This window comes from Sparus aurata, chromosome 21, assembly GCF_900880675.1.
Source record: "Sparus aurata chromosome 21, fSpaAur1.1, whole genome shotgun sequence".
Classification (NCBI taxonomy): Eukaryota; Metazoa; Chordata; class Actinopteri; order Spariformes; family Sparidae; genus Sparus; species Sparus aurata.
Genome location: NC_044207.1, coordinates 12,530,982 through 12,554,031, shown reverse-complemented (window position 1 = coordinate 12,554,031; position 23,050 = coordinate 12,530,982). Strand labels below are relative to the sequence as shown.

The window sequence follows — 23,050 nt, the reverse complement described above, 5'->3', positions numbered from 1 at the left end:
AAATGTATTCATACGTTTCAATTTACTTTCATCTTAATGTGAATTATTGTAATCCCTGTATGAGTGACTTTAAAAGAGATTCTAAAACTTTACCTACTATAAAACACACCCACTTGATTTGATCCTTCCCTTTATTAGAAAATCTAAAGTAGACTGTAATTAAAAAAGACAGCTGAGATGGACGTACTAATTTTTCCTTCTTGACCCAATCACGACAGAGCAAGAATATTTGTTGTCTTCCTTAAATGAGAGTTAATACAAGGTTTTTTTTTGTGCCAAGGGACAGATTTGACTCGAGGAGTCTTCCCAGCCTGCAGCCGAGATAACAGAACTGCTTGAGTTTGGATTTTTCTCGATGGAGGTCAGGAAACTTCTGGGTTGAATATTTATTTCACCAAACATAAAGAATAAATACTTGAAAAAGGAAAAAAAGTCCAACGTTTGACACATGAACCAATAGTCTGTCAATATAATGCCTTCATTTAATGCTTTTGCTGTCTAATAGCTGACAGTACACATCTAGCGCCCTTTAAAATGCCCATTCTCAAAGTATGTTGTACCATAGCTGCCATTAAAAACAAACACATTTTAATTTACTGCAGGCATGTGGGCCAGCAATTCAAAACTGTCTTAAATGGATAATAACATTAAAATAAATGAAGCATTTAACAGAGAAAAGAAAATTGAGAGAAAACCTTTTACCGTCTAACTGAAATGTACCAGCTCTCTCCACTCTTCAGGTAATTTCTCCACACAGGGACGTTAACTTTTTCCAACTTATTATTATTTGAGAATTATTTCTCAGAGAGGGACAGACTTAAGTCCTCTGCTGTGAAACCCTTTAGTTGCAGTATTCGGTTCGTGTAGTCCGAACCACAGCTCAGAAGTTATGTTAACGTGGTAGCTGTGCAGTTTCACAGGTCTGCGAACAGCGGGTGCTGCAGAGCCTGGGCAGCTGTGATCCTTGTGGCAGGGTTCAAGTCCAGTAGCCGGTCCAGCAGGTCGTAGGCCTCATCAGGAACTCTGTCCCAGCCCCGCTCATCTTCCTCCACCTTATAGTCCGACTCCGAGTCCTGTTTAGTGAGCTGAGTGCTTTGTGAATGTTCTTGGTGGCTTGGGATAGTCTGACCTGCTCCATTAGCAGGACGATGCGTTGGTGTATCATCCTGAAACATGTGACGGCGGGTGGCAGTGGAGTCTTTGTTAGCTTCAGGAAGTGGTGTGACCTCATCATCTGGTGATGGCCTCCGTCCTCTCAGCGTCTCACACAGCGTCCTGAGGTCCTGACGAGGCAGCTCCCGACTGCACACCACTGCCTTACCTGGAAGAGTTCAAGCCAGAGAAACATTCATTATCTGCACAAAGCCTTCCAAACACCACAGTGAAGTCATCAGGTTTTCCATTCCTTCTTAAACATCAAAATTGGTGACATTGAAGGACTTTCTAGACCCAATTCCCTCCAATTTAAGGACCAAACATGGCTTGGTTTGAGACAAGGGTGAAGATTATTTATTGTTATATAGCTGCTTTGTCAGTCACCAACTATTTTGACAACTGAATAAGTTTTTTTTAATTATATTTTTTGGGCCTTTTTATGGCTTTTTGGGCCTTTTTATGGCTTTATTGACAACTGATTAAGTTGGAGTAATTTTTAAGGATAAAAAAGGTCAACAATTGTTCACAGCTTCTTAAATGTGAATATGTTCTGATTTCTTTACTCTTCTTACAATAGTACTTTGAATATGTGTGGTCTCAACACATTCCTTTCCTCTCAAAATCTCAACTTTCAAGTATGTAATGAAACAGAGGGAACCCTGTTGATTTCAGGTGCGACAGTGAGGGTCTGTGGTGAAACACTTGTAATACAAGCAAGAAGCAGAGGGATCAGTCTGCACAAGAAAAAATTCTACTACACACCGAATGTCTTGGCAGCCTGGATAGTCTCTTTTGAGCCTCGTATGGTCATTATCTGAGTGAGGGCTATCAGGTCATCACTGGCTTTGAAGAATGGGTAACGGCCGCTGAGCAGTGAGAGCAGGATCACACCAGCTGACCACACGTCTATGGCTGCAGTACAGAAGATTAGACAAGGGGAGCAATGAGAGATGAGTGAAAATGTCTGTACATCATGCGCCAATAGTCGTTGACAGGGAGACCAACCTGTTCCTTGGCTGGGACACTTAGTGAGGACTTCTGGTGCTCTGAAGCCTGGGGTTCCTGCCCTGGGAGCCACCTGCTGCTTCCTTTTTTTAATAAAATCAACATGAATCAGCAATAGACAAAAAAAAAAAAGATATCACATGAATGTGTTGTATAAAAGAGGCTTTAAATGACAGGCCTCTCTTTTTTCCCTTCGCTTTCTTCTGATACCTGGACAAGCAGATGTTGCAGACACGGTCAGTCTGGTAGCAGTTACATGTGAGGCCCTGATGTACAGCCCTCTGTGGTTTCTGACTGCTGCTCTGGCTCCTGACAGGCAGTGGTCCCCTGCTGGCTGAAGGGTACCTTCGACTGGCTGGTTCATCCGTTTTGCCGGACTGAAGAACAGATTTTATGAAGAAAAAACAATGAGCAATACACCTTTAAAAGGTGAAGAGGATGAGATACACTGTGACTGCAGTAAAACAGATAACTACATCAATGTAAGAACTGTCTAATGAACATTCTTGATACAAGGTGACAAGTGTCAGACAAACACATATCACCACACTGGCAACTTTAAAACAGAAAAACGTAATAAATCAGTACAATGCCAAAAAAAACCCCCTCCTTTCTTCTTCGCAATGGAAGTCTCAAAAAGCTTTCAATTACTAGTTATTACTGCTATCTTGCGCTTGATAGCTCTGTGTCCCAATACCTAATATTGGAGATGTAGAAAAGCACCAACTGGACAAGATGCACTGTGTGCAAATCTGTCTCACACCAATCAAATACACTGAGATACATCAAGAATTGTAATGGATTTAAATGTTGGCAGGTGAATTGTAATCAATGAAGTTGTAAGGCCACTGAAGATTTAAACCTCTACCTCATATTAAATAAAACCTCTAATTCTTCCAAAACTATACATTTCACCTTACTTACCTCCGTCTTAATAGCAGCTTGTTTGGTGGTGGATGGAGCAGGAGTGCAGCTGTTCAGGTTCCTCTCTCCAAACACAGGCCGAGGCACTCTGCGCAGTCCCGTCAAATCCTTGAGAAAACATACATGAAGAGCTAGATTTAGTTTAGAAAACAGACGACAAACACTTGAACATATTCACTCAGGAAATTCTTCACCCAACTTCAGGCTTGTGTGGTTCCCAAAACCCCCAATTTATAACCCTGCTTTCACTCGACAAAAGAAAAGATTCAGAAACACCAGTAAAGGTCAAATATTGAGTGCTGACACCTTTGTGTGCTTTGTGCGAGAGGTGGAGGTGGTGATGGTGGTGGTGGCAGAACGTGCTTTTTTAACTAGTATTTTCCGAGAGGCTGAGGAGGATGTGGTGGTGGAGGAAGAGGACGAGGAGGGTTGTACGGTGGTGGACTGCTGTGGAGGCAGAGGAAGAAAGGTGGAGGCAGTGGTGGTTTTGGGCAGGACTTTAGGCTGTGCTTTGCCCCGCTGTGTGGTGTCTTGTTTCCCTGTGGACCCTCCACCTTTTTGTGACGCCCTGTGCTTCACCACCTTCAGCAGCTCGATCTGGGTGTCCGCTGTGCCCTGAGCCAGGCCGAAGTCCACCAGTGCATACCTACACACAGGGAAAATAATAGTTCCTTTCTGTGTTATATTGTTTACATGAATAAAAAAGAGATAACAAAACATTCAGATAAAATTATACAGCTGCACTTATTTCAGAGGGGTACGACTACTCACATTTTGCTGCTCCTGTTGTAAAGGAAATTGTTAGGCTTGATGTCTCGGTGAATGATACCAAACTGGTGGACGTGTCTCAGGGCCTTCAACAGGTGATAGATGTACAGACGAACCTCTTCGAAACTCATTGAGCTAATTATTTCCTGAGAAATACATTTTTTGATTGATTCACAAGTTTTAAATAACATTTCAGCAAACACACACACAAAAACTACATTAAGAAAGCTAATAAATGATTTATGTTTTAGGGATTACATTACAGAATGTGTCCATGATTGGCTTAACAGCAACTGATGTATGACAAAGTGCATACCACAATAGCTCGATGCTCCATATAGGGCATGACAATCACCACATGGTCATCCTTCCTGAAGCAGTATGTCACTCCCATCACATTCTCTTTGCCTCTACAAAGTGGCGAGGAAAGAAAACAGAGCTAATTTGAATGTTAATTTCGGACGGTTACTTCCAAGAGGCATAATTAAAACATGGATTAAACATAGAGGCACAATCTTTGCCAAACCAGTCATCAATGTATTGAGGTGCGTGGGTTCAGCTACTCATACAACTAAAGACAAATGAAGAACCCACACACTAATTTGTTACGGCATAAAAATAACCTTAAAGGGAAGGCATCAAACAGTTACGATACAGGAGTTCTTCAATTCACTGATTTATAACTTGTGAGCACACAACTCTTACACAGACTGTGTGTCTGAATGTGTCAGCACTGTAACTCGTCTGTGTCGGGTCTCTAAGGGCTTTAAAGAGCCAGAAAACACAAACAAAAATAGAGAAAGACAACAAAGTATGAAAACTGTAAAACATTTATGGAGATAGAAATCATAACCAGGAGTTTAAAAAGTGGTGGACAACAAAAGCAATACATCACACGTAGTCTATTAATGTATTTGAAGATGTTCAACAGCAGTACTAGACTCACCCAGCAACAGTGAGACACTGAAGCTCAGCAGCGATGCGTGTAGGATGGCTAGTTGGGATGAGGTGCTTCAGGGCATACATCTCTCTCCTCCCATCCCGCATCTGAGCCTCACCCAGATACACCGAGCTGAATGTACCTGCAGATACACAAGGCATTAACACTGAGGGGAACTAGAGAGCCACTGTATTTATCATAAAAAAGGTCTGTGCACAGTAAATCATATAAAAATGAAAAAGATGTGCACGTACCTTCTCCAATTTTGTCAACAATGCGGAACACCTTGGCCAGCTGAGGAACAACTTTGTATAGGAACTCAATGTCTATCTCCACATCCCCTTGAGGAAAGCAGGAAAAAGGCTGTCAGATGCTGTCAATACAATTTTGTTTTATTATCCTGTATATTTTCTCCCTCAGATTAGCAAAAACCAATATGTGTAACAGGTTCTAGAGCAAGGAAAGGTGCAAGACTGACAAAGTTTTACAGATATGCCTGTTACAGATTTTCATTTTGAATTATTATATTACTCTGATTCCTATGTTACATTTGCACAAGTTGAAAAATACCCAATTAAAAACAAAATCCACACGTGGAAAAACATTGACAGTGAAACTACTATCAAGGGGATTTTTCAACCTTATATTACCCACAAACTATTTTATGCTAACATTAATAATGATGCGTCCATACCTAAATGTTGGGAATTTTAAGTCATGAAACGTCCAACTTACTTGGGACTTTGCTTCTCCTGTGACCTCTGTCAGATTTAATAATACATCCATCTGTGCCGATGCGTTCAGTGCAGACAGGAGTCTTCTCCATCTACACAGACAGGGAGAGATTAATGACAGAATGAACTTTAAAGAGGCTGAAAATGTTAATGGCTGAAACATCATCATTATAAACGTCACTGTCATATTAACCTCAGGAAGTAATACTGAGTCTGGCAGTGAATGTAGAGTCACATTCACTAATAAAGCCATTGGTTATTGGCAAACTGTCGGGCAAATCTAACAGCTCATATCATCATAACCGCTGTTTATCTTCCTTGTTATAACAAAACTTGCTAGCAAGCTAGTGCTAGCAACAGTCTGACAGGCTAGCTAACTACAGTTCGAGTTAAACAAGAAGAAACTCACCGCTGTAGTTGGTCGTCTAGTGCAGTATAGCTCAGATAAACATCTCATAAACACGCCGCGCAGTCATAATATAATGTTCAGACAACAAAAATCTACTGTATATATAGTTCACTCAGTCTGTGGCTGAATATAACAACTTCTTCAGACTTTCAGGATGAAGCTTTTCCGCCAACAACAAACTCCGCGCTAAAAGTGACGTCAGACGCATCTCGCGTTACATCGGCACAAATCACGCGATAACAAGCGATCTCTAACCTCCCCCACCCAGCACGCTGAGATAACAGCTCACCTTACATACTGTAGCTCTATGCAGCTGACCAACACATCTCGAATAACTCTTGGACACTAGAAATATGCAGTGATCCACATTAGATTGATGTATCCTTAGATGTACATTAAATAATTACCACATTAAATGAATAAACAACTTATTGCCAACGATGGATTACCTGTAGAATATTTGATTCATGTACAATAACACCAATAACACTTTTCTGAATCAAGTCCTTTAGTAAAGGTGCTTTTGTGTGAAAAGTGAAAAGCTCTTCATTACCATGTAGTGCTGTTAGGACTCCTAATGGTGAAGTTGTATGGAGTATACACGATAGCTTAAAGGCTGGACTTCTAATCTAGTTAAACACCTTGTTAGAGCTATTTGTGTCTTGTTAGTCTTTAGTTATTATTTTTGCTAATGATAACATACATGCTTAGTATATCTAGTTTGATAGCTTTTTAAGTGGACTTTGTTTGTTTGCTTGATGTTTGGAAGAATAAACCATTTAAAAAAAACAAAGGAACTTTGAATGGACACTGAACAACTTAACAATACAAGCCCATGGTGCAGCAGTGGCTCTTTGATTTGCATTTTAAAGTTTGTTGATGAAGTGTCTCAGTCATCCAGGTCATGGTAATTCTAAGTGCTTCATCATAGGCAACTCAACGTGTTTCAGTTTCTTGAAGCACTTTCACCTCTCATCCAAAAAGCTGAAGTCACGTCTTCTTCCTCAAAAACTTTAGCCACGATGAAACCATAACCAAGATTTATGCAATATCTTGACTGCTCACACCCAATTACAGTTGCTCATACAGAGGCACAACACTTCTGATAATCTTGCTGTCAGCATGTCACAGGTTTTTTCTGCCAAGATGTTACCTGCATCCACCTCATGTTTTGTAGCTGTTTGTACAGTATTTACCATTTAATTGTATGATATACTGAGTTTTTATCATCAGCGAATATGTGCCAATATCCATTATTTAGCTGAACAGAATAAGTAGAGTTGCACACCAGTTACAAAAGGTGACACATGATGTTGGATTCATTGGGCCTTTTTGACATGGATCAACAAAGTGGTACTAACCCCTGACATAATGTATTACACGTGTATTCACAGCAGATGTGCTTACTTCAGCTTTTACTCATTTCTCTTTGCAAAACTGTGAGCACTCAGTCAAGCTGCAGAGAACAGCAATCTTAAAATTTGTGTGGACTCTGAGTTTCAGACGCAAGGCCCACTTGTGTGGCTGTATGTTTTTAATGTCTTCACTAAAATAAGAAAGATTTTATATGTCACACATTATTTGATTCCTGTTGTTTGAAATGTACATTTCTGTCTGGCCTTACCTCAGTGGTGCATTAGTAACACAAGCCTTGACTTGCCGTGAATGAAGAATGCTAGTGCTGTTGTCGTTGACCCAACCGGCCTTCATGTGGGCTGCTAGGTCTAGGTGAGCCCAGGTGTGAATGTTGTATATCTTGACACATTTCTAATAACACTACAAGATGATTTACTCCACTAGACTGCATTGAATAAACACAGACTTTATTAAACAAATAAATATAAAATAAATACATTACATTTGTAACAATTAGGAATAACATTAGTAACCATTTATTTCCTGAACAAAAATAAACATATAATAAGATGACTTTAACAGTCTGCAACTTTTTGATTTTTAACAAAACATGAACGTTAGTCTAAAGAAAACACTTTATGTGAATAACATACTCATGTCATAGTCAGACAAGCAGTACATCTAAAATATACCGTCAAATATCCCAAGGAAAGTTTCCTCTTCTTTGCTGTTGGTGCTGAATATACAGAATGTAAAGAAAAGAGGGAGGGGTTTCATCAGGTGAAAATGTACTTTCGTGAGTCTATCCTGTATAGGATTGTTTTCATCGTCTACTGAGGGAAAAATATGTACTGAATCAAAATAAAAGCTTGTAATGAACAATTCCTCTACCGTGTGTTGACAGATGAGCTGCTGTTGGCTGGGGCGCTCAATGTTGAGAAGAAATCAAACCCTCTGGTAGGTGGAGCCACAGGGGTCTCAGCCTGTTTTGGGAGATTTTTTGGTGTCTTTACTGTGATCTCTTCACTGAAGATGCTTGGTCTCTGCACAAAGAGGAAGGAGGTGTCAAGCAGCCCAGCCTCTGACAATACACCAGTGAAGATTTTAGAAAGGTTAAGCTGTTTACAGGCACCTTTGATTCAGCTTAACCCAGGACTCAATAATGCTCTGGCTATTAATAAACTGAGAGAATATTTCTGTCTACAAAGAGAAAATCCCATCAGCAAAAGAGCTACCCTAATAGTAGTTTGTTTACATGTTTACATGGTATAACAGACTGGCCACCAATGCTGTCATGGGTACAGTATATAGGCCAGGCAGCTCCACTGTGTCTGTCAATCACAGAATGAGATTTAGTGGCTTTAACAAATCAAAAACAAGGAGAGGTGAGTAGACATGTCAACAACAGCTATGTCCATGTGTGTAAATGCAGCCATAGATCTCTACATGCACACACACCTTTTTGTTGCAGTCCAGTGTGATTCTGGTCGGTGGTCTCACTGTTACTGGCGAGGGTCCTGGTTTTCTGATTTCAGGACTTACATTTGGTGAAACTGACCTTTAAAAACGAAAATATGACAGTATGTTTTTACTGTCTTAACCAAACCTCAGGATGACTCTGTAGAAGATTTTCTATGTCAAACATTATGTGATTCCTGTTATTTCTGTCTGGCCTTACCTCAGTGGGGTTCTGGCAGAAGTAACACGAGGCTTCACTTTTGAGTGACTGAGGAATGCTGGTTCCGATGTAGCTGCAAACCCTACACATGAAACATGTAAACTTATCAAAATTACAACAATAAAAGGTAAGACTTTATACACTGATTTCCTTGCTGTATCTCATGAACAGAATAAATCCCAACTTTACTCTACCTGGCATGTTGTAGTTGACAGACTGCTGCACTTGAGGTTTAGTTGGACACGAGGCTAATGACGTCTCGCTGGCATGCACCAGGTTTTCATCATCAAAGTCGCCCCAGTCGTCCCATTCATTTCCAAGGTCAAAGCTGACCGTTGGTATTTGTGAGAATGAAGCATTTTCACAGTGAGTGCTCTGCTTTGAAACAGCAGTTGACCTCTTTGAATAAGCTGAGCTGGTCGTATTGATCTGGTTAAGATGGTTCTGACTCACACCAACACTGACTCCAGGGTTCATCCACGCTGAAGAACATAAACACAGATGAAATTCATAAAAGGAAGAACACACCATCAGATGTGACTGCACTCTGGCCTTTTTTTGATTAAATCTGAACAAAAGAATCTGCATAAGAACTCCTGAGTTTTTAGAAAGACCATACATGGTGGATTTATAAGTTTTCTATTATTGACTTCAAATAACTTTAATCTTAATGATTGCTGAAATAACATGGAGAAACTTTGGTAAAACATTTTGGGGTGTTGAGGGGTGGTGGTGCACATAGCACATCACATTTGCTGTTCAGATGTCTATTGACGTGTCTTGAGGTGTCATAAAAACAAACTATAAACTACATCAATTTGTATTTCATACCAACATAAATCTAAAGATACATACATTTATCAGCTTGCCCCTAAAGTCACATATACTTAGGCATTCAACGTCATACTGTAGGTTTTTAGATTGACTTTCCTACATCCCAGTCACTTTAATATAAAGCTCTTGGGAATCACTTAAGACAGGTAGTCCATGAACATCACAAACAGATCACCACCTGTATTTTACATGTCAAAGACACTGCTTCTCTCTTTGTTGGTGTATTCGTGGATACTTCACCCCCAACATTGCAGTCAGGGGACAAAAAAACAACTTTTTTCATCAACCATGTTAACATTACACTTTTTCCTACGTTTGTGTGTGCTTGTCATTCATCTCCATTGCTTGTTCCTTCAAGGACATAGCTTATGAATGCAATTCCAAGATAGTTTACCAGTGAAAAAAAAATGAAGGATAACATATAAGAGATACAAAGGGGGAAAAAAGTATGTTTGTAGTTAATGAGCCAAGAGATTCAAAACCACAAATGCAGTCTAACTAGTCATAAGTTTGAGTTAAGTTGTTGGTCAATACTTTGAAGGTGAGCATGAGATGCAGCAGGCGTTTGGTAAGGCTCCACCGTCACTGAGTGCATGTCCTCCATCTTGTCATAATCTCAAAAGGAGAGAGAATGAGAGGATGAAAAACACAGCCACAGATCATGTGACACTCTGCAATGTTGGGGAGTGTATTGAGTAAATTTTCTTATGCCACTAGTTTACCACAGTCACTGTCATCCAGATGAACTATGTCTGACAGGTGAGCACTTTCTCCTCCTGTCAGATCCACAGTCTCAGTGTGAGCTCCCCATGAAGCTCCATAGTGACTCCCTCCATACCTTCATCAAATAAAACAGGATGTTTATATGAATCAGCATCAGGGCACCAAATTTCAGCCAAATTACACTAATTTTCACAAATGCAATTGTCACATTTAAGAATTAAATCTGCAGCAGTTGTTAAGGGACATAGTGGTTTGCACTAATGAATCAAGTGTGAATTGTCTGTATACCTGGAAACAGTATGTAGCCTCTCTTTGGGTTTGAAAGCAAACTCCTGCATGTTGAAAGACACAGACTCCTCACTCATTTTCATCTTAGGAAATAAAACATCAAACAACATACAACTTGAACATTTTTACATAAAACAACATACCATAGTCACTATGATAATCTCATCTTAAAAGATCAAATTTGCATAAAAACTGATGTATTGTATCTTATCTGTGTATTCTACACCTGCAAACTAAATACTTTTCTTTTTCTGAATTTTAGTACATGCCTAGACTCTCTGGTATAGATGTAATTCATTAATATATGCAGCTCAACGGCCTCACTGCTTTTGAATCCTTTGATCATTTTGTCTGTAGGCTAATTAGTCCATTCATTAGTTGTGTCTGTTGGTAACCAAAAAAATGCTTGTATTTCATTAACAAAGCCTGTTGAAGCAGAAGGATTTTATGGGAACCAAACTGACAACCTACTTCTAAGATTTAAATGAATTGGGACTTTTCCATGTATTTTTTTTGTTCATAAAATATTTCTTATTCAATTGTGAAAACTAGCAAACTAAACAAAGAGAAAAAAAGTGCACTGATTTAATACATTTAAATTATTTAAAATTCGAAGCTCAGAGTTCTGTTCTTTGCAGCAGTTCTACTTTCCCACTGTATCAGACATTCTTTTTTATTTTGTCTTAACCATTTTTGTTTAGTTTTTTTTACAGAAACAAAGCCATCATAATCAACTTTGCTTTCTATGCAATTGTGTTGTGTGTGATCTATTTGAGGAGACTGGTTCAGGATGAGGTTTATATCTTACAGCAACCACAGACAACCTCACATTAAACACCAACTTCAACGACTGACTCAAGACTTTCATCTGATTATCAGTATTCTTTTTCACCTTGAGTCGTTTGACAGGAGTCTGAGCAAGTGTGTCACACCTGCTCCTCAGGTCTTGCAAATAAGACGAAAAACTGGATTCTTGATTCGCTGACCTCTTCTTTGTCACAGATACACCTACTTTACCTTGAAGGAGGGGAGGACACACAGATAAGCACTCTGATAGACTTGTAGAAGGAGAACTCTAATGTCGACAGGCACACACAGTAGATACAATCTAACGTGAAAGGCGTGCGATTGTCCTCACAGCAATCGTGGCCGCAGAGCTCCTTGTTCTTGCAGTAGTGGTTGCACTGTCTTGTGTTGCCTAAATCTGATTGTAAAGTTGTCATATTTGATTAAAGAGGAAAAAAACTGTTAAATATTTCAGCATCAAAAAAACATCAGTGACAACGTTTAAGTGTAGTGCCTTGGTCAGTAGCAGAAGTTGCAGAGTGATCTGTAGACTGAGGTTTCAGTTCTGAGTGTTGCCCCCTCTGTCCAGTGCGATCATATGATATGTAGTATGGACTCTCAGTTCCAAATCTCCTGGCTCCTGAGTAGTACACATTGAACTTCTGCTGGATGTCAAGGCCCACTATCGGAGAGGAAGAGGTTAAAACTGCTACATAAACAGTCCAGTCCAAGAGTATACAGATGGGATGTGGAGAAAAAGAAAAAACGTTTATCATATTTCTTTAAGTGCAACAACTCCAAATTCAATTAGCTCATTTGCTGAATCACCATTAGCAATTTAAAACAGCCAAACTGGCCTACTAGGCCTAATTTTCCTCAAATTCAGTTAAAAAAAATAAAAATGAATACTGTACACACAAAACATGATATAAATGTGTTACTCAAATGGCAAAATAAGAGATATCTCAGATAACAAACAACATTGGTTTGCACAGCAATTATTAAACAAAGATGCTGTGAATTGTTTATAAATAAAGAACCTTGTATCGAATAACACAACATATTCATATTCTCTCTATAATATATATGATATACAGGATATCTGTATATATTGTTGATACATCTGTTGTGTGAAATGCAAACTTATTTCCATGGTTACCATATTCTGAGCTGATAAGATTGACACTGATCTCCTCTCCTTTGGAGGCCTTTGCCACCTCAATCTTCTTCGACCAGCTCCCACACTTCAACAGCACCAAGTCCCTGGAAAACAAACACGAGGATTCCTGCTGAAAATCAATATTCTACATATTCTCAAACCAGTCTGTAATTGTTTTTACATAATGGTGAATGCTCAGTGTTCTAACTTTGTGACACAAAATTGGTGGGAGCCTGAGGTTTATCTTTCTCACGTGAGTTTCTGGTGGAATACCACAGTGTTGTCAGAGTTTCCAATGATCAGAGAGACATAGTGGTAGTTGGGTGCTGTTCTCCTAGATAGCAGCTGAGCTTGGTTTTTTAGGTTCACCTTTACCACAATCTCTGCAGCAGCACAGCTATACTTCGGGTGCTACAAAACACAACCAAAAGTTTAAAGAATAACAATTAAAAGTGAGAAGCTATTTTATATGATGTACTTTTCCCTTTGATAATAAAATCCTACATCTACCTGCTCCACAGTAACTTCATATTTCGGGAGATGTATGACAGATTCTCTGATTTGGTTGCCAAATGGGGGATGTCTGTTTAGAATCTGAGTTAAAAAACATAAAATCATACCCACATACTTTACACAAGAATAAGTGAGTACATAATTGTAATAATCCTGTTTAACACAATTTCCAGACACTGCCTCACGTAACATTAGCTGGACTATGTCAAGTCAGTATTAGCAACTGTGACACAGAGTTGAAGCATCAGAACTTATACTGTCACTGATATAGCTCATACAGTGGATAAATTACATGTTGTGAGTGAGCATATTTTCTTTTCAAATATTACACAGACTGACCAGCTCAACCTCTCTGGCGTTGGTTTGTTCTATTTTGCTGAAATTGGTGAGTCCAGCGTTCACCATAGCAGTTGAGAGACTCTGGCCTGAAACATAGTGCATCATTATCAAATGTTTATATTCAGTTTGACACTGCATGCAGATCTACAAAAGAGAATGTCTGACTTATAAATCAATTCATTGTGTACAAAAGTGAGTCCACTAAATGTCCATCTGGACACAGCAATGTATCCACCTATTTTCTCCAGCTGTTTGGAAACATAGGGTGAGTTTTCCCAGAGCTTGGCTCTGAAGCACTTAGCCAGGATTAGGGAGTTGAGCAGAGCAGAAAAACCGGTCTTGGACGGCTGACTCAGAAACTCCGATAGACCTGAATGGGAACGAAATACAATGTTACAATACAAAGTTAAAAAGAAATATAGTCAGAGAGCAGTCAGTGTTTCTTATCCCTGATTTACCCAACATACATTTGCTGATGCGCATCCCATTCCTGAAGATCTTTGCTGTGTCCTGTGTGAGTCCAAACTCTTGAATTGAGATGGAACCCAACTGAGCCTGAATCAAGCTAAAGACAAGACAACAATCCCATAAGATATACAGTTGACAGTCCATAAGGAATCCATACTGCTTTTCCACGGGAAAGGACTGACTGAATAAACCTACCAGTTCACTTTCATGTCACTGGTTTTGATCTTTCCCTCCATGGGAAATCTGGAAAAATACAGTCATTTCATTGATAATGGCTTGTGTTGAACCTCCACCATTATGCATTTCCAATCCACAGTTAAAATCAGCTGTTATGTTATTCTTCAACTCTCAGTCATATAAACATGTCTGACCTGATGGTGACCCTGTTCTTGTCCCTGTTCAGAGTGTTCAGAGGCCTCTTCTCGTTCACTCTCAGCTGAATGTCGTTAAACTCTTTGCTCTTTGACACCAACTCAATCTGTACATATAGCCACTTTTTATCTTAATGGTTGTTTCTTTACATTTACAAAACAAAATGATTTCCTTTGCAGGAACCCAATATAACAACACTAAAAGGGCCTTTATCTGCATATTAATCATAAACATTCATTCCATGCAGTCTTATCAGGGAACTTACCAGGTCAGACAGGTTCTCAGTGCCAGCCACTTTGTTGAACTGCTTCATGGTGTCAAAGGCGACACAGTACCTCGCCATCAACCTGCCAGCCTCTGCAAGGAATAAAAACAAACTGCTTAACAGTTTAATTTCTTCAATATAAGTCGCTGTTTTTTTCATACATTTGAATCCATTTTTAATCAATTTCCTCTCTACTGCACCTGTGGGTTTGATGTTGATATCCTCATCCATGTCGATCAGATCAATCGCGGACAGAGAGTTGAGGTTCCTCAGACACAGTTCTAATAGATGATAATAGATGGAGAAACAGTAATCACTTTAATCTACTACAGTGGGAAAATGTTAGCCATATGCGCAATTAACCCATATGCTACCTTAGTGAATTCACTGTAGCCCACCTTGCAATTTTGCTTCAATTCCGAATCTGTCCAGGTCAGCAGAGAAACCTGAAATTTGGAGTCAAGGCACTGACTGGTTTAACATACAGTGACAAACAAGAAGCTGAACACTAGTTCTGATCTTTTTTGTTTGTGTTTTGAGCTCTGACCATAGTATGTGGGGTTCTTGAGTGCTCTGATATAGAGGAAGGTGGAGCGTATCCAGTCCAGAGCCATGTTGACATCACTGATGGTTTGGAGAACAATCTCAGCATTCAGGTGCTCCACCAGGTGACAGTGTAAACTGGAGAAAATAAGTTTAATATTACCTCACATACTGCTGTATTATCTCACTCCTGTAAGAGTCAGGGAGAGATAGACCAAGAGAGCGAGACTGTGACTGAGCTGTAATACCTGCTCTCAATGATTTCCATCCCATTCATAAGTTTCATGTACTTGTCTCTGGTTTGCATCTTGGTCATGATCACTGCAGTCGCGGATGTGTCAAACTAGTAGAAGAATTTCAAGTTATTGATTGTGTCCACCATACTAAAACCAGCCGTTGCCATGATTCTTACTTAATCGACCATATTTAAACAAATGCTATTTCCATAACAGCTTCAGATACCTGCATGTTAACATTACACTTTATCAGTGTATAATGTTAAAATGGCACAATCTCAATAAAAGACATGCATCAGTTTGTTTGTGTGGTGCACAACCCCTTACTACCAAGTGTAAAGGGAGATAAGAAAATAAATAAAGTCTGCTATTATTATTCTGCCCTTACTTGCGGTCTTCCAGCTCGGCCAATCATTTGCAGCAAGTCGGCCTCACTGTACTCCTCACAGGAGCCAGCCACATACTGCATGGTGGACTTGATCACAACCAGATGAGCAGGCAGGTTCACCCCCATGGCAAGAGTCCTGGTGGTAACTAGGGCATTCAAAATAAGAACATAAACACAAATTCAGTGCCCTTGAAACACAATAAACCTGATTTAAAATCGCAACAACAGGTGGTAAGAGTTTTTGTTGCAAAAATGTTTGCTGCACTAACACTCTGTAAATTCGATGGTATATTTCTTTATTAGAGATGCAGCAGTACATCAGCCTATTAGAGATTAGATTAGAGGACTGGCATAAATATATAGACATATAGGTCATTTTAAGTCATACGTTCGGCAATTTATATTTCCATTAAACATTTACACAGATTTTTAGCACAACCCTGTAGTAACAAAGCTTTAACGGAGGCCTTGATATGTTTGGTAACAACTCTTGTTGTAACCTGTGACACTTGTTTTTCCTGTTTATGTTTGCAGTATTACAAAGAAAATAAAAACACAGATCACGTTGCACACATATATAGTCCTAGATCCATTTACGGCAAAGCATAAAATTATATTAGTGATAAAGTCTCACAGAGGACAGGCAGATCTCCCACAGTGAAGGCATTTTCTATCAACTTCCTATCAGACAAGTCAACTCCTGCGTGGTGGAAACCAACTCCTAACATCACCAGATCTGAACCACAAAAGAAATACAAAACAAAGTTATATAATTGATAATCAGAGCCACAATCAAATTAACATTTGCTTTATTACTGCATCTGGACTGAAATAGGATTCAGATTGTGTATCTGGTTGGTCTTGATATTTCAAACAGGGACTTACCTCTCAGTTTTGAATCCAGGATAGAGTTTGCATATTTCATCAGTCTGAACCGATTACAAAGACAAGAAGATCAACCTTAAGTGAAATTAAATAATAAACTTAAAGCATTTGATGACTATTTGCATTTGTGAGAAGATGTATGTATTGATGGGTAAGAAAACATGCCTTTGTTTGTGCTCAATACTCATGATGAACCGAGCATCCTTAGCAAGAACTGTAGCTGACTGCTGGACTCCTTTTCTTGTAGAGCAAAACTAAAAAGTAACATGATAATTAGGCCAAATAAAAATAAAAGAAATCAAGGAAAACAAACACACAAACAAAGTAAAAGCTTTCTGGCCTAATTTTCCACACCCACCACCAGTGCAGGCTTCTGGTCAGAGTATGTTTGTATGATATTGGCCATCTTGTAGTTAAGCGATAGGTCAAACTTGAATTCTGTTTGGTTTGGGCTGCAGGGGAATCCCAGCACCACCTTCCTCAGCTTCACTGGACGGTGGCTCTCGTCCATGTCCAGATATGTGGCAGGACCACTCTCATTAGACAGCCAGTCTGCTATCTGATAAGAGGCAGACAAGACAATGATACAAACAGTACAAACACAGAGCTGTGTCTACGCACAACAGTGTAGCGATACAATGCAGTGCTCTTCTGAATTTTTCACTACATCTATCACAAAACAGATGAGTCCAATCAACAGATTTATCAATTAATTACATCATTCTGAAAGATTTGTCCTCATTGCCTTTCGAATTCTCTGATTTTCATCTTAACAGATTGCAGAGTGCACTTTCATTGATTCTCTGATCGAGCAACTTACATCAGAGGTATTGGGTATGGTGGCTGATACAGCCACAAACCTCATAGAGAGGCCTGTCTCTGGATTCTGTGCTGTCCTGGAGGCATGTACGGCCTTCATCCTGCTCACCACCACTTCCAGCGTGGCACCACGGGTCACATCCTTCACCACATGCACCTGGAAGAACAGCATTTGTCATCTTACATATCGCTTTCTTAAAGGTTCAACAGAGATGTTGGTTTGTAAGTAAAGTACATTGAAGCTGTACTTCATTACTGTATTCCATTAATAACGTGAGGAAGTGCATCTCAGTCTGGGATAATTGTGCAGGTTGTGTGCCTTCTCATAATATAAGGACAAGAACATGATGGACTATATTCTTTTTAATGGCTAACCTCAGTGAAATAAAGTGCTGAGCACAGAGGCTAATGATCTGCCATCATGTAATGTGGCATAATTAAAAACAATGTAGACAGTTTATCTTCTAGAACATGATAAAAAAAATGAGCTTTAACTATGACACAGGCAGATTATGAGAGGCCTGTGAACAAAACATCTGAAAAACACACTGACCTCGTCTATAAGGAAAAGCCTGACTAGCTGCAACAGACAGTTGTCTTTCCATTTTCTTGTCATGCTGTCCCATTTTTCCTGGGGGAAAAAGACAAATACAACACTGTTATCAAGTTAAACTTCAGATTTTATATTTGATTATATTTCTATCCCCCCAAATGTATTGTGTTTGTTTAACCAAGATGCAGTGCAGAGTAACACACAGGCGTGGTAAGGATGATGTGGGAGTCCTGAATCTCAAAGAAGTCATCTATCTCTGTGTCGCCCGTCAGCTCCTTACAGTTCAACCCCAGAGGGCCAAACTTCTTCTTCCAGCTCTCATAGCACTGACTGCATAGAGCTTTGATAGGGGCTACTGGTGAGCACAAACAGTGAATCTTTTTACAAGCCAGTCCTTTGTACCTTGGAAAAACCCTAAATCTATAATTGAATCAAAAATCAGAATACTCTTGAGATAACGTGTGATGCAAGCCAGAAGAAAATGTCCAAAGCAGTGTACAATTACAGTGATGTGTACTGTGTCGAAAATTGTAGCTCTTCACTGACTTTGTTTAGTTGTATTCCGTAAGGTACAGGATTTCTTCTTCCTAACTAAATTTTGGTACACAAGCCTATAACCTGAATAAAGAGACTGGAAACACTTTTCCGATTTAATACTATATATCATGCAATGATAAAACATTACCCTTAGCAAAATCTACTCAGACTGACTCTAATGGTATATCAATAGGGTGTACAGTGTTTTCTGCTTACTATAGACAGCTTTGACATCTCTCCAGGGCTCTGAGGTCTCCATTAGCAGACGAATGATGGCCAGTTCAAACAGCACTGTTTTACCAGAACCCGTTGGAGCACATGCTACAAAGTTCTTACCTGTGTAAAGAACCTGTGAACAAACCAAAGTAAAAGCCTTCAGGAGAGACTCCCATTCACAGTTAGCTTCTGACAGGTTGTAACAAGACAAAGAAATTCATTATTTTGTACTTAATCCACAGCACTCTTATATCGAGTTTCAGATAATGCTTACGTCATCTAGTGCTTTGGACTGAACGTAGTTGAAAAAGGGGAACTCTTTGAAGACGGATCTGAACTTAGCCGCTGTGTTAGCACTGGCTCAGGAAATCAAACCACATCACTTGTGAAATTACATTCCAAGCATTCTAACACAGTTCAGACACTTTCAAAAATGTTTACCTTCGTTGATTTACTCAACAACAAAAAGGATACGGATTTCAGAAACTGGTCTCAAAATTCCTGACCCAGAAGACCCTATAATGTGAAACATCAAAACATTTTCAGTCAAACTCACTGAGACTCAGTCATTCCACCTTGTTGTTAATATAAAATGTTTACATTTTGGTAGAGGACAGAATGAAGGGAATGTTTTTGTACAGCATGTGAAGTAAAACTGCAGAAATCCCTGCAGAGAACATGTGTGGTTACAACAGTTTGTAATGTTTCTGTCTGCTGCTTTTACTGCTTTACTGTTCACCACCTAGTGACTAGCATGCTTCATTACAATGGTGCGGTCAATGGGGGGAGCTCACCTCAATTCACCTCATCACACCCAAACACATTGTGGCAGCTGCTGCCATGGCTAGACATGGGCATGCTCATTAGCTGAAACACTTTACAAAAGCTATGTAAGTGTTATTTGGTAAACCAGTCATAGAAAAACAAGCACAGCGCCTGTCTTTGACTGTGTCATTGCAGTGCAGCACCTTGTATGCGGAGCAGCTGAGGCGTCATGGGTGGAACGACGACTCTCTTTGTGCCCTTGTCCTGCATCTCTGCATGTGCCGCCTGCTGCGGGGGTCGGCCACTCGCTGCAGATGAGCCCATAGGAGGGGGGGGCGGGAAGCGGGGCTCGGGGGAGAAGGGAGGAGCTGCCTGGCTAACTGTCGCCCGTGGCGGCTGAAGAGGAGGAGGCACTGTCGCCATGGTAACCTGACTGAGAAAAGTTTGAGGTCTGGATGCTGTCTGGCTGCCGCTGCCACTGAGGTCATCTGTGTTTGACGAGTCACCTCCATTGTTCAACACCTGAACCTTGAACAAGCTGTTGTGGGAGGGAGGAGAGGATACGGAGGGAATAAAGAAGAGAAAGAGAAGGATGTAGAATGTGAGGGGGGGACTATTGATAGTGCTACAAGCCTGGAGGCTTGTAGAAGGCCAGGCATTCTGGCCTCTAGCATCAAGGCTACCATAAAAGATTGTTGAGCATCTTTTCATGTTCTTATGAACGGCCCACTGATGCAAAAATCAAACCTCTTCAGGCTTCTACTGTAATACTTTTGAGCGTGTCATGGATTACAATAATTTGACGGATTAGAGTGAATCAGCACTACATTGCATTTCTGGACAGCAAAATGTGGCTTTCATATGTGAAAAACATTAACCTTCCAAATTCAAGGATTTTATAAATGATGTAAATGATGTTCCGTATCCGCCTCCAAACAGAGAAAATCCTTGTTGGCCTGCTTAAAGTGGCCTTGAATTTCTGCCATTTTGTAATGTCTGAAAATGTGCACAGTCTTTAATTTGCAATCAGGTAAAGGTTGTCCTCACAAATAACTGACACTTGCCTTCTCCGTAGAGGTGGGCTTTTGCTGCGGTCCTGTGACAAACACCTCCGACCGATGGCCACATGACCAGAGTCCTGCGGTGTTTCATCTCCGCCACTGCCACTCTGCCAGGCGCCCTGAGGGTAATCCCTGAACCATTCACCTCCCCAAAGGCCATCACATCTGCTGCTGCTGTTGCTGCCATACTGAATTTCAGTCTCATTGTTGTTATAACTGTAAGGACTGTTGATTTTTGATGGTAAGACTGTAAGGCCAGCTGAGTCTTTGAAAGGAGGCAGGAACATCTTGGGTTCCTGGGAGATACCTGTGAGTAATATTTAGGAGGGAGAGAGTTTTATCAAAGTCAGTTGTAGGCAAGTGTAATTTCTTTGCCTGTAATTATTATGGTTGATTATTTTGCCATTTTGCTTGCTTTTGAAAATCATGTACGGCAGGAGATTTACCATTCCAGTTATACTAATGATTATGAGAATATATCACAAAAGACCCATATCTTGGTTTGTTTTATGCAAGTCAAGGAAAATTTGGAATGCTGTCAAGTCTATTCAAGCGATCATGTCAGTGAGTCATATGGTTAAATTTAGTAGGGCTTCAATAGGCAAAATACTGAGCAGTCGACTCAAGTCAAGTGAAATGGTATTCACCCTAATCCAGACCACAACATACTGTATAGGGTGGAGAAAGACTCTGCCTCCTCCTGCATAACCTGAGTAGCTGGAATCTGGGAAAGAGATGGCGGCGCTTCCAGCCGCCATGGACTGGGCTCTTGGTGCAATGGCTTTCTGTTAGATAAATTCCAGAGGGGAAAAAAAAAACTTAATCCAGCTGAGAAGAGGAGATGAGTGTGGGATGATGAGGCATATCTCTTTGTACTCACACTTTGTGGACAACGGGTTTCTCAAAAAACAGATTGTCTAGGGACAAGGTGCAGTCATCGGAGTCGACCATCTCATCAGATCATGTGGGCAATCACACATTCGAATGCAACAAGGTGTAATGTCAGTCACTCTCTGTGGATCTGGTTTGGGGATATCTGACCAAAGAAAAAAAAAACAAGGCAAGGTAATCTAAATGCAAAAACACATCAATACATATATTCGTAGCCATGTATTTACAACATCAGTACAACTAAGAATATAACAGATTCTACAATTCCGGGTTTTTTGAAGATTTGTTTTAAACCTTGACATTAAACTAACATGGGAGATGATATACACTCTAATTTTTTCCCATGACATTCTTCATTGCAAAGATCAGGCCTAATGGTGAATAGTTAGCTCAACTATAGTTAAGTAGTCAAAGTATTTGGCAGTTTAAGGAGAAAATCATCACAGCATTCAATTTTTTCATTTTATATTAAATATGTGGATTATTTTAAATAATTGCCAATATTCCTGCTTATTTAGCATAATCACTGAAAATACCTAGACATTTCGCATAATTGAACGCTCTCTAAGCAGCTGCTGAACAAAGCAAGATGTCTTTGTATTATGAGAGGTAACTTACAGAGAAGTATCTCATAAATTGGTAACGTTAGAATAATACACAACACTTTTCCAGGCAGAAACAACGAAGGTAAGTAAGCCAACTTAGCTTTGCTAGCTTAAAGTTAGCTGGATCGCTAACAAGTGAACAACAAGCTAGCAATATTTAAATGAGACATTTTAACTAGCTTACATTTATCAAATAGCTCCATAGTCGCCTATTGTAATTTTCAAAGTTTGCTATTCTGTTTTTTCGTTGTGTACCCACCTGTAATACAAAGCAAATGTACCACAAAGATATGAATTCTGGGTTAAGTCGGGTCAGAGGTTAACCCTTGACCCGACCACCATATTTGATATGCGAGTAAACGTTAGCGCCTCTATCATTCTCGCACGAGCATTATTACTATTCATGACTTTTTTTTATTGAAAACATTAGCAGCAGCATAATATTCTCATCCCACTTCAAGTAGGCCAGCTGTAGGAGATGTTTACTGTGGAATTATTTTCATACTTTGTCAAATGTGTGCTCAAACACAACACGTCTACTCTCCGCAACACATGTGACTGAGAATGACTGAACCGGCTTATCACCGGCTACGAGAGCAACAAAGACCTGTGAGAAGACAACCATGGGGGGACACTGGTAACATCTCTGCTCTGTTGGTATAACGTTTCAATTCTTGTCTGTGCGTCAGTGACAAGTTCAAACAGCTAAACCAAATCTGCGCTGTAAAAAATATAAACCAAACAGTAACTGAAGTTTCAATTTATGTTATCAATGAACCATCCGCCATCAACCTAAAAAAAAAAAAATCTGCTACCCAAAGGAGATGGTCATTAA

General features: G+C 39.8%; 2 protein-coding genes across 7 annotated transcripts; both read right to left on the bottom strand.

Annotated features, from left to right (window-relative positions):
• Positions 1–371: 371 nt before the first annotated feature.
• cdc7 (cell division cycle 7 homolog (S. cerevisiae)) lies at positions 372–6,141 on the bottom strand. Of its 2 annotated transcripts, none has more exons than XM_030402981.1 (12): positions 5,936–6,141; positions 5,528–5,618; positions 5,047–5,133; positions 4,799–4,934; positions 4,169–4,262; positions 3,856–3,998; positions 3,667–3,730; positions 3,085–3,192; positions 2,371–2,537; positions 2,161–2,243; positions 1,918–2,067; positions 372–1,321 (listed from the first exon to the last, which is right to left on the bottom strand). In XM_030402981.1, exons 1-12 carry the CDS (start codon positions 5,981–5,983, stop codon positions 915–917), a joined length of 1,578 nt encoding a protein of 525 aa, XP_030258841.1. In that variant the 5' UTR covers positions 5,984–6,141; the 3' UTR covers positions 372–914. The 2 variants fall into 2 exon arrangements, with proteins under 2 accessions (XP_030258841.1, XP_030258840.1); XM_030402980.1 differs by having other exon boundaries at positions 3,391–3,730; positions 5,936–6,140.
• A 1,596-nt stretch (positions 6,142–7,737) lies between these two features.
• hfm1 (helicase for meiosis 1) lies at positions 7,738–23,034 on the bottom strand. 5 transcript variants are annotated; one of them, XM_030402790.1, is made up of 40 exons: positions 22,823–23,034; positions 21,600–21,755; positions 21,389–21,504; positions 20,723–21,026; positions 19,862–20,196; positions 19,368–19,409; positions 19,168–19,238; positions 18,894–19,026; positions 18,344–18,495; positions 18,141–18,218; positions 17,589–17,744; positions 17,127–17,327; positions 16,934–17,022; positions 16,769–16,812; positions 16,518–16,619; positions 15,884–16,029; positions 15,508–15,602; positions 15,264–15,397; positions 15,115–15,162; positions 14,917–14,997; positions 14,717–14,808; positions 14,451–14,557; positions 14,275–14,322; positions 14,079–14,176; positions 13,847–13,981; positions 13,612–13,697; positions 13,270–13,353; positions 13,013–13,170; positions 12,760–12,863; positions 12,115–12,282; positions 11,953–12,018; positions 11,707–11,831; positions 10,815–10,897; positions 10,526–10,641; positions 10,338–10,418; positions 9,164–9,451; positions 8,970–9,051; positions 8,750–8,849; positions 8,183–8,334; positions 7,738–8,027 (listed from the first exon to the last, which is right to left on the bottom strand). In XM_030402790.1, exons 2-40 carry the CDS (start codon positions 21,668–21,670, stop codon positions 7,973–7,975), a joined length of 4,626 nt encoding a protein of 1,541 aa, XP_030258650.1. In that variant the 5' UTR covers positions 21,671–21,755; positions 22,823–23,034; the 3' UTR covers positions 7,738–7,972. The 5 variants fall into 5 exon arrangements, with proteins under 5 accessions (XP_030258650.1, XP_030258649.1, XP_030258653.1 ...); XM_030402789.1 differs by lacking the exon at positions 22,823–23,034 and adding an exon at positions 22,475–22,791; XM_030402793.1 differs by lacking the exon at positions 22,823–23,034 and adding an exon at positions 22,475–22,791 and having other exon boundaries at positions 10,815–10,858.
• Positions 23,035–23,050: the final 16 nt, after the last annotated feature.

What these genes read in the sequence shown, in the direction of transcription:
- cdc7 (XM_030402980.1), bottom strand. Translation starts at nt 5,983, where the DNA reads ATGAGATGTTTATCTGAGCTATACTGCACTAGACGACCAACTACAGCG. An exon ending in CTAGACGACCAACTACAGCG is followed by an intron (nt 5,619 to 5,935) that starts GTGAGTTTCTTC and finishes CTGTCTGTGTAG; the next exon opens with ATGGAGAAGACTCCTGTCTG. An exon ending in CCAGGCTGCCAAGACATTCG is followed by an intron (nt 1,322 to 1,917) that starts GTGTGTAGTAGA and finishes GAACTCTTCCAG; the next exon opens with GTAAGGCAGTGGTGTGCAGT.
- hfm1 (XM_030402790.1), bottom strand. Translation starts at nt 21,670, where the DNA reads ATGGTCGACTCCGATGACTGCACCTTGTCCCTAGACAATCTGTTTTTT. An exon ending in AAACCCGTTGTCCACAAAGT is followed by an intron (nt 21,505 to 21,599) that starts GTGAGTACAAAG and finishes TTTATCTAACAG; the next exon opens with AAAGCCATTGCACCAAGAGC. An exon ending in CAAGAACCCCACATACTATG is followed by an intron (nt 15,163 to 15,263) that starts GTCAGAGCTCAA and finishes TCCAAATTTCAG; the next exon opens with GTTTCTCTGCTGACCTGGAC.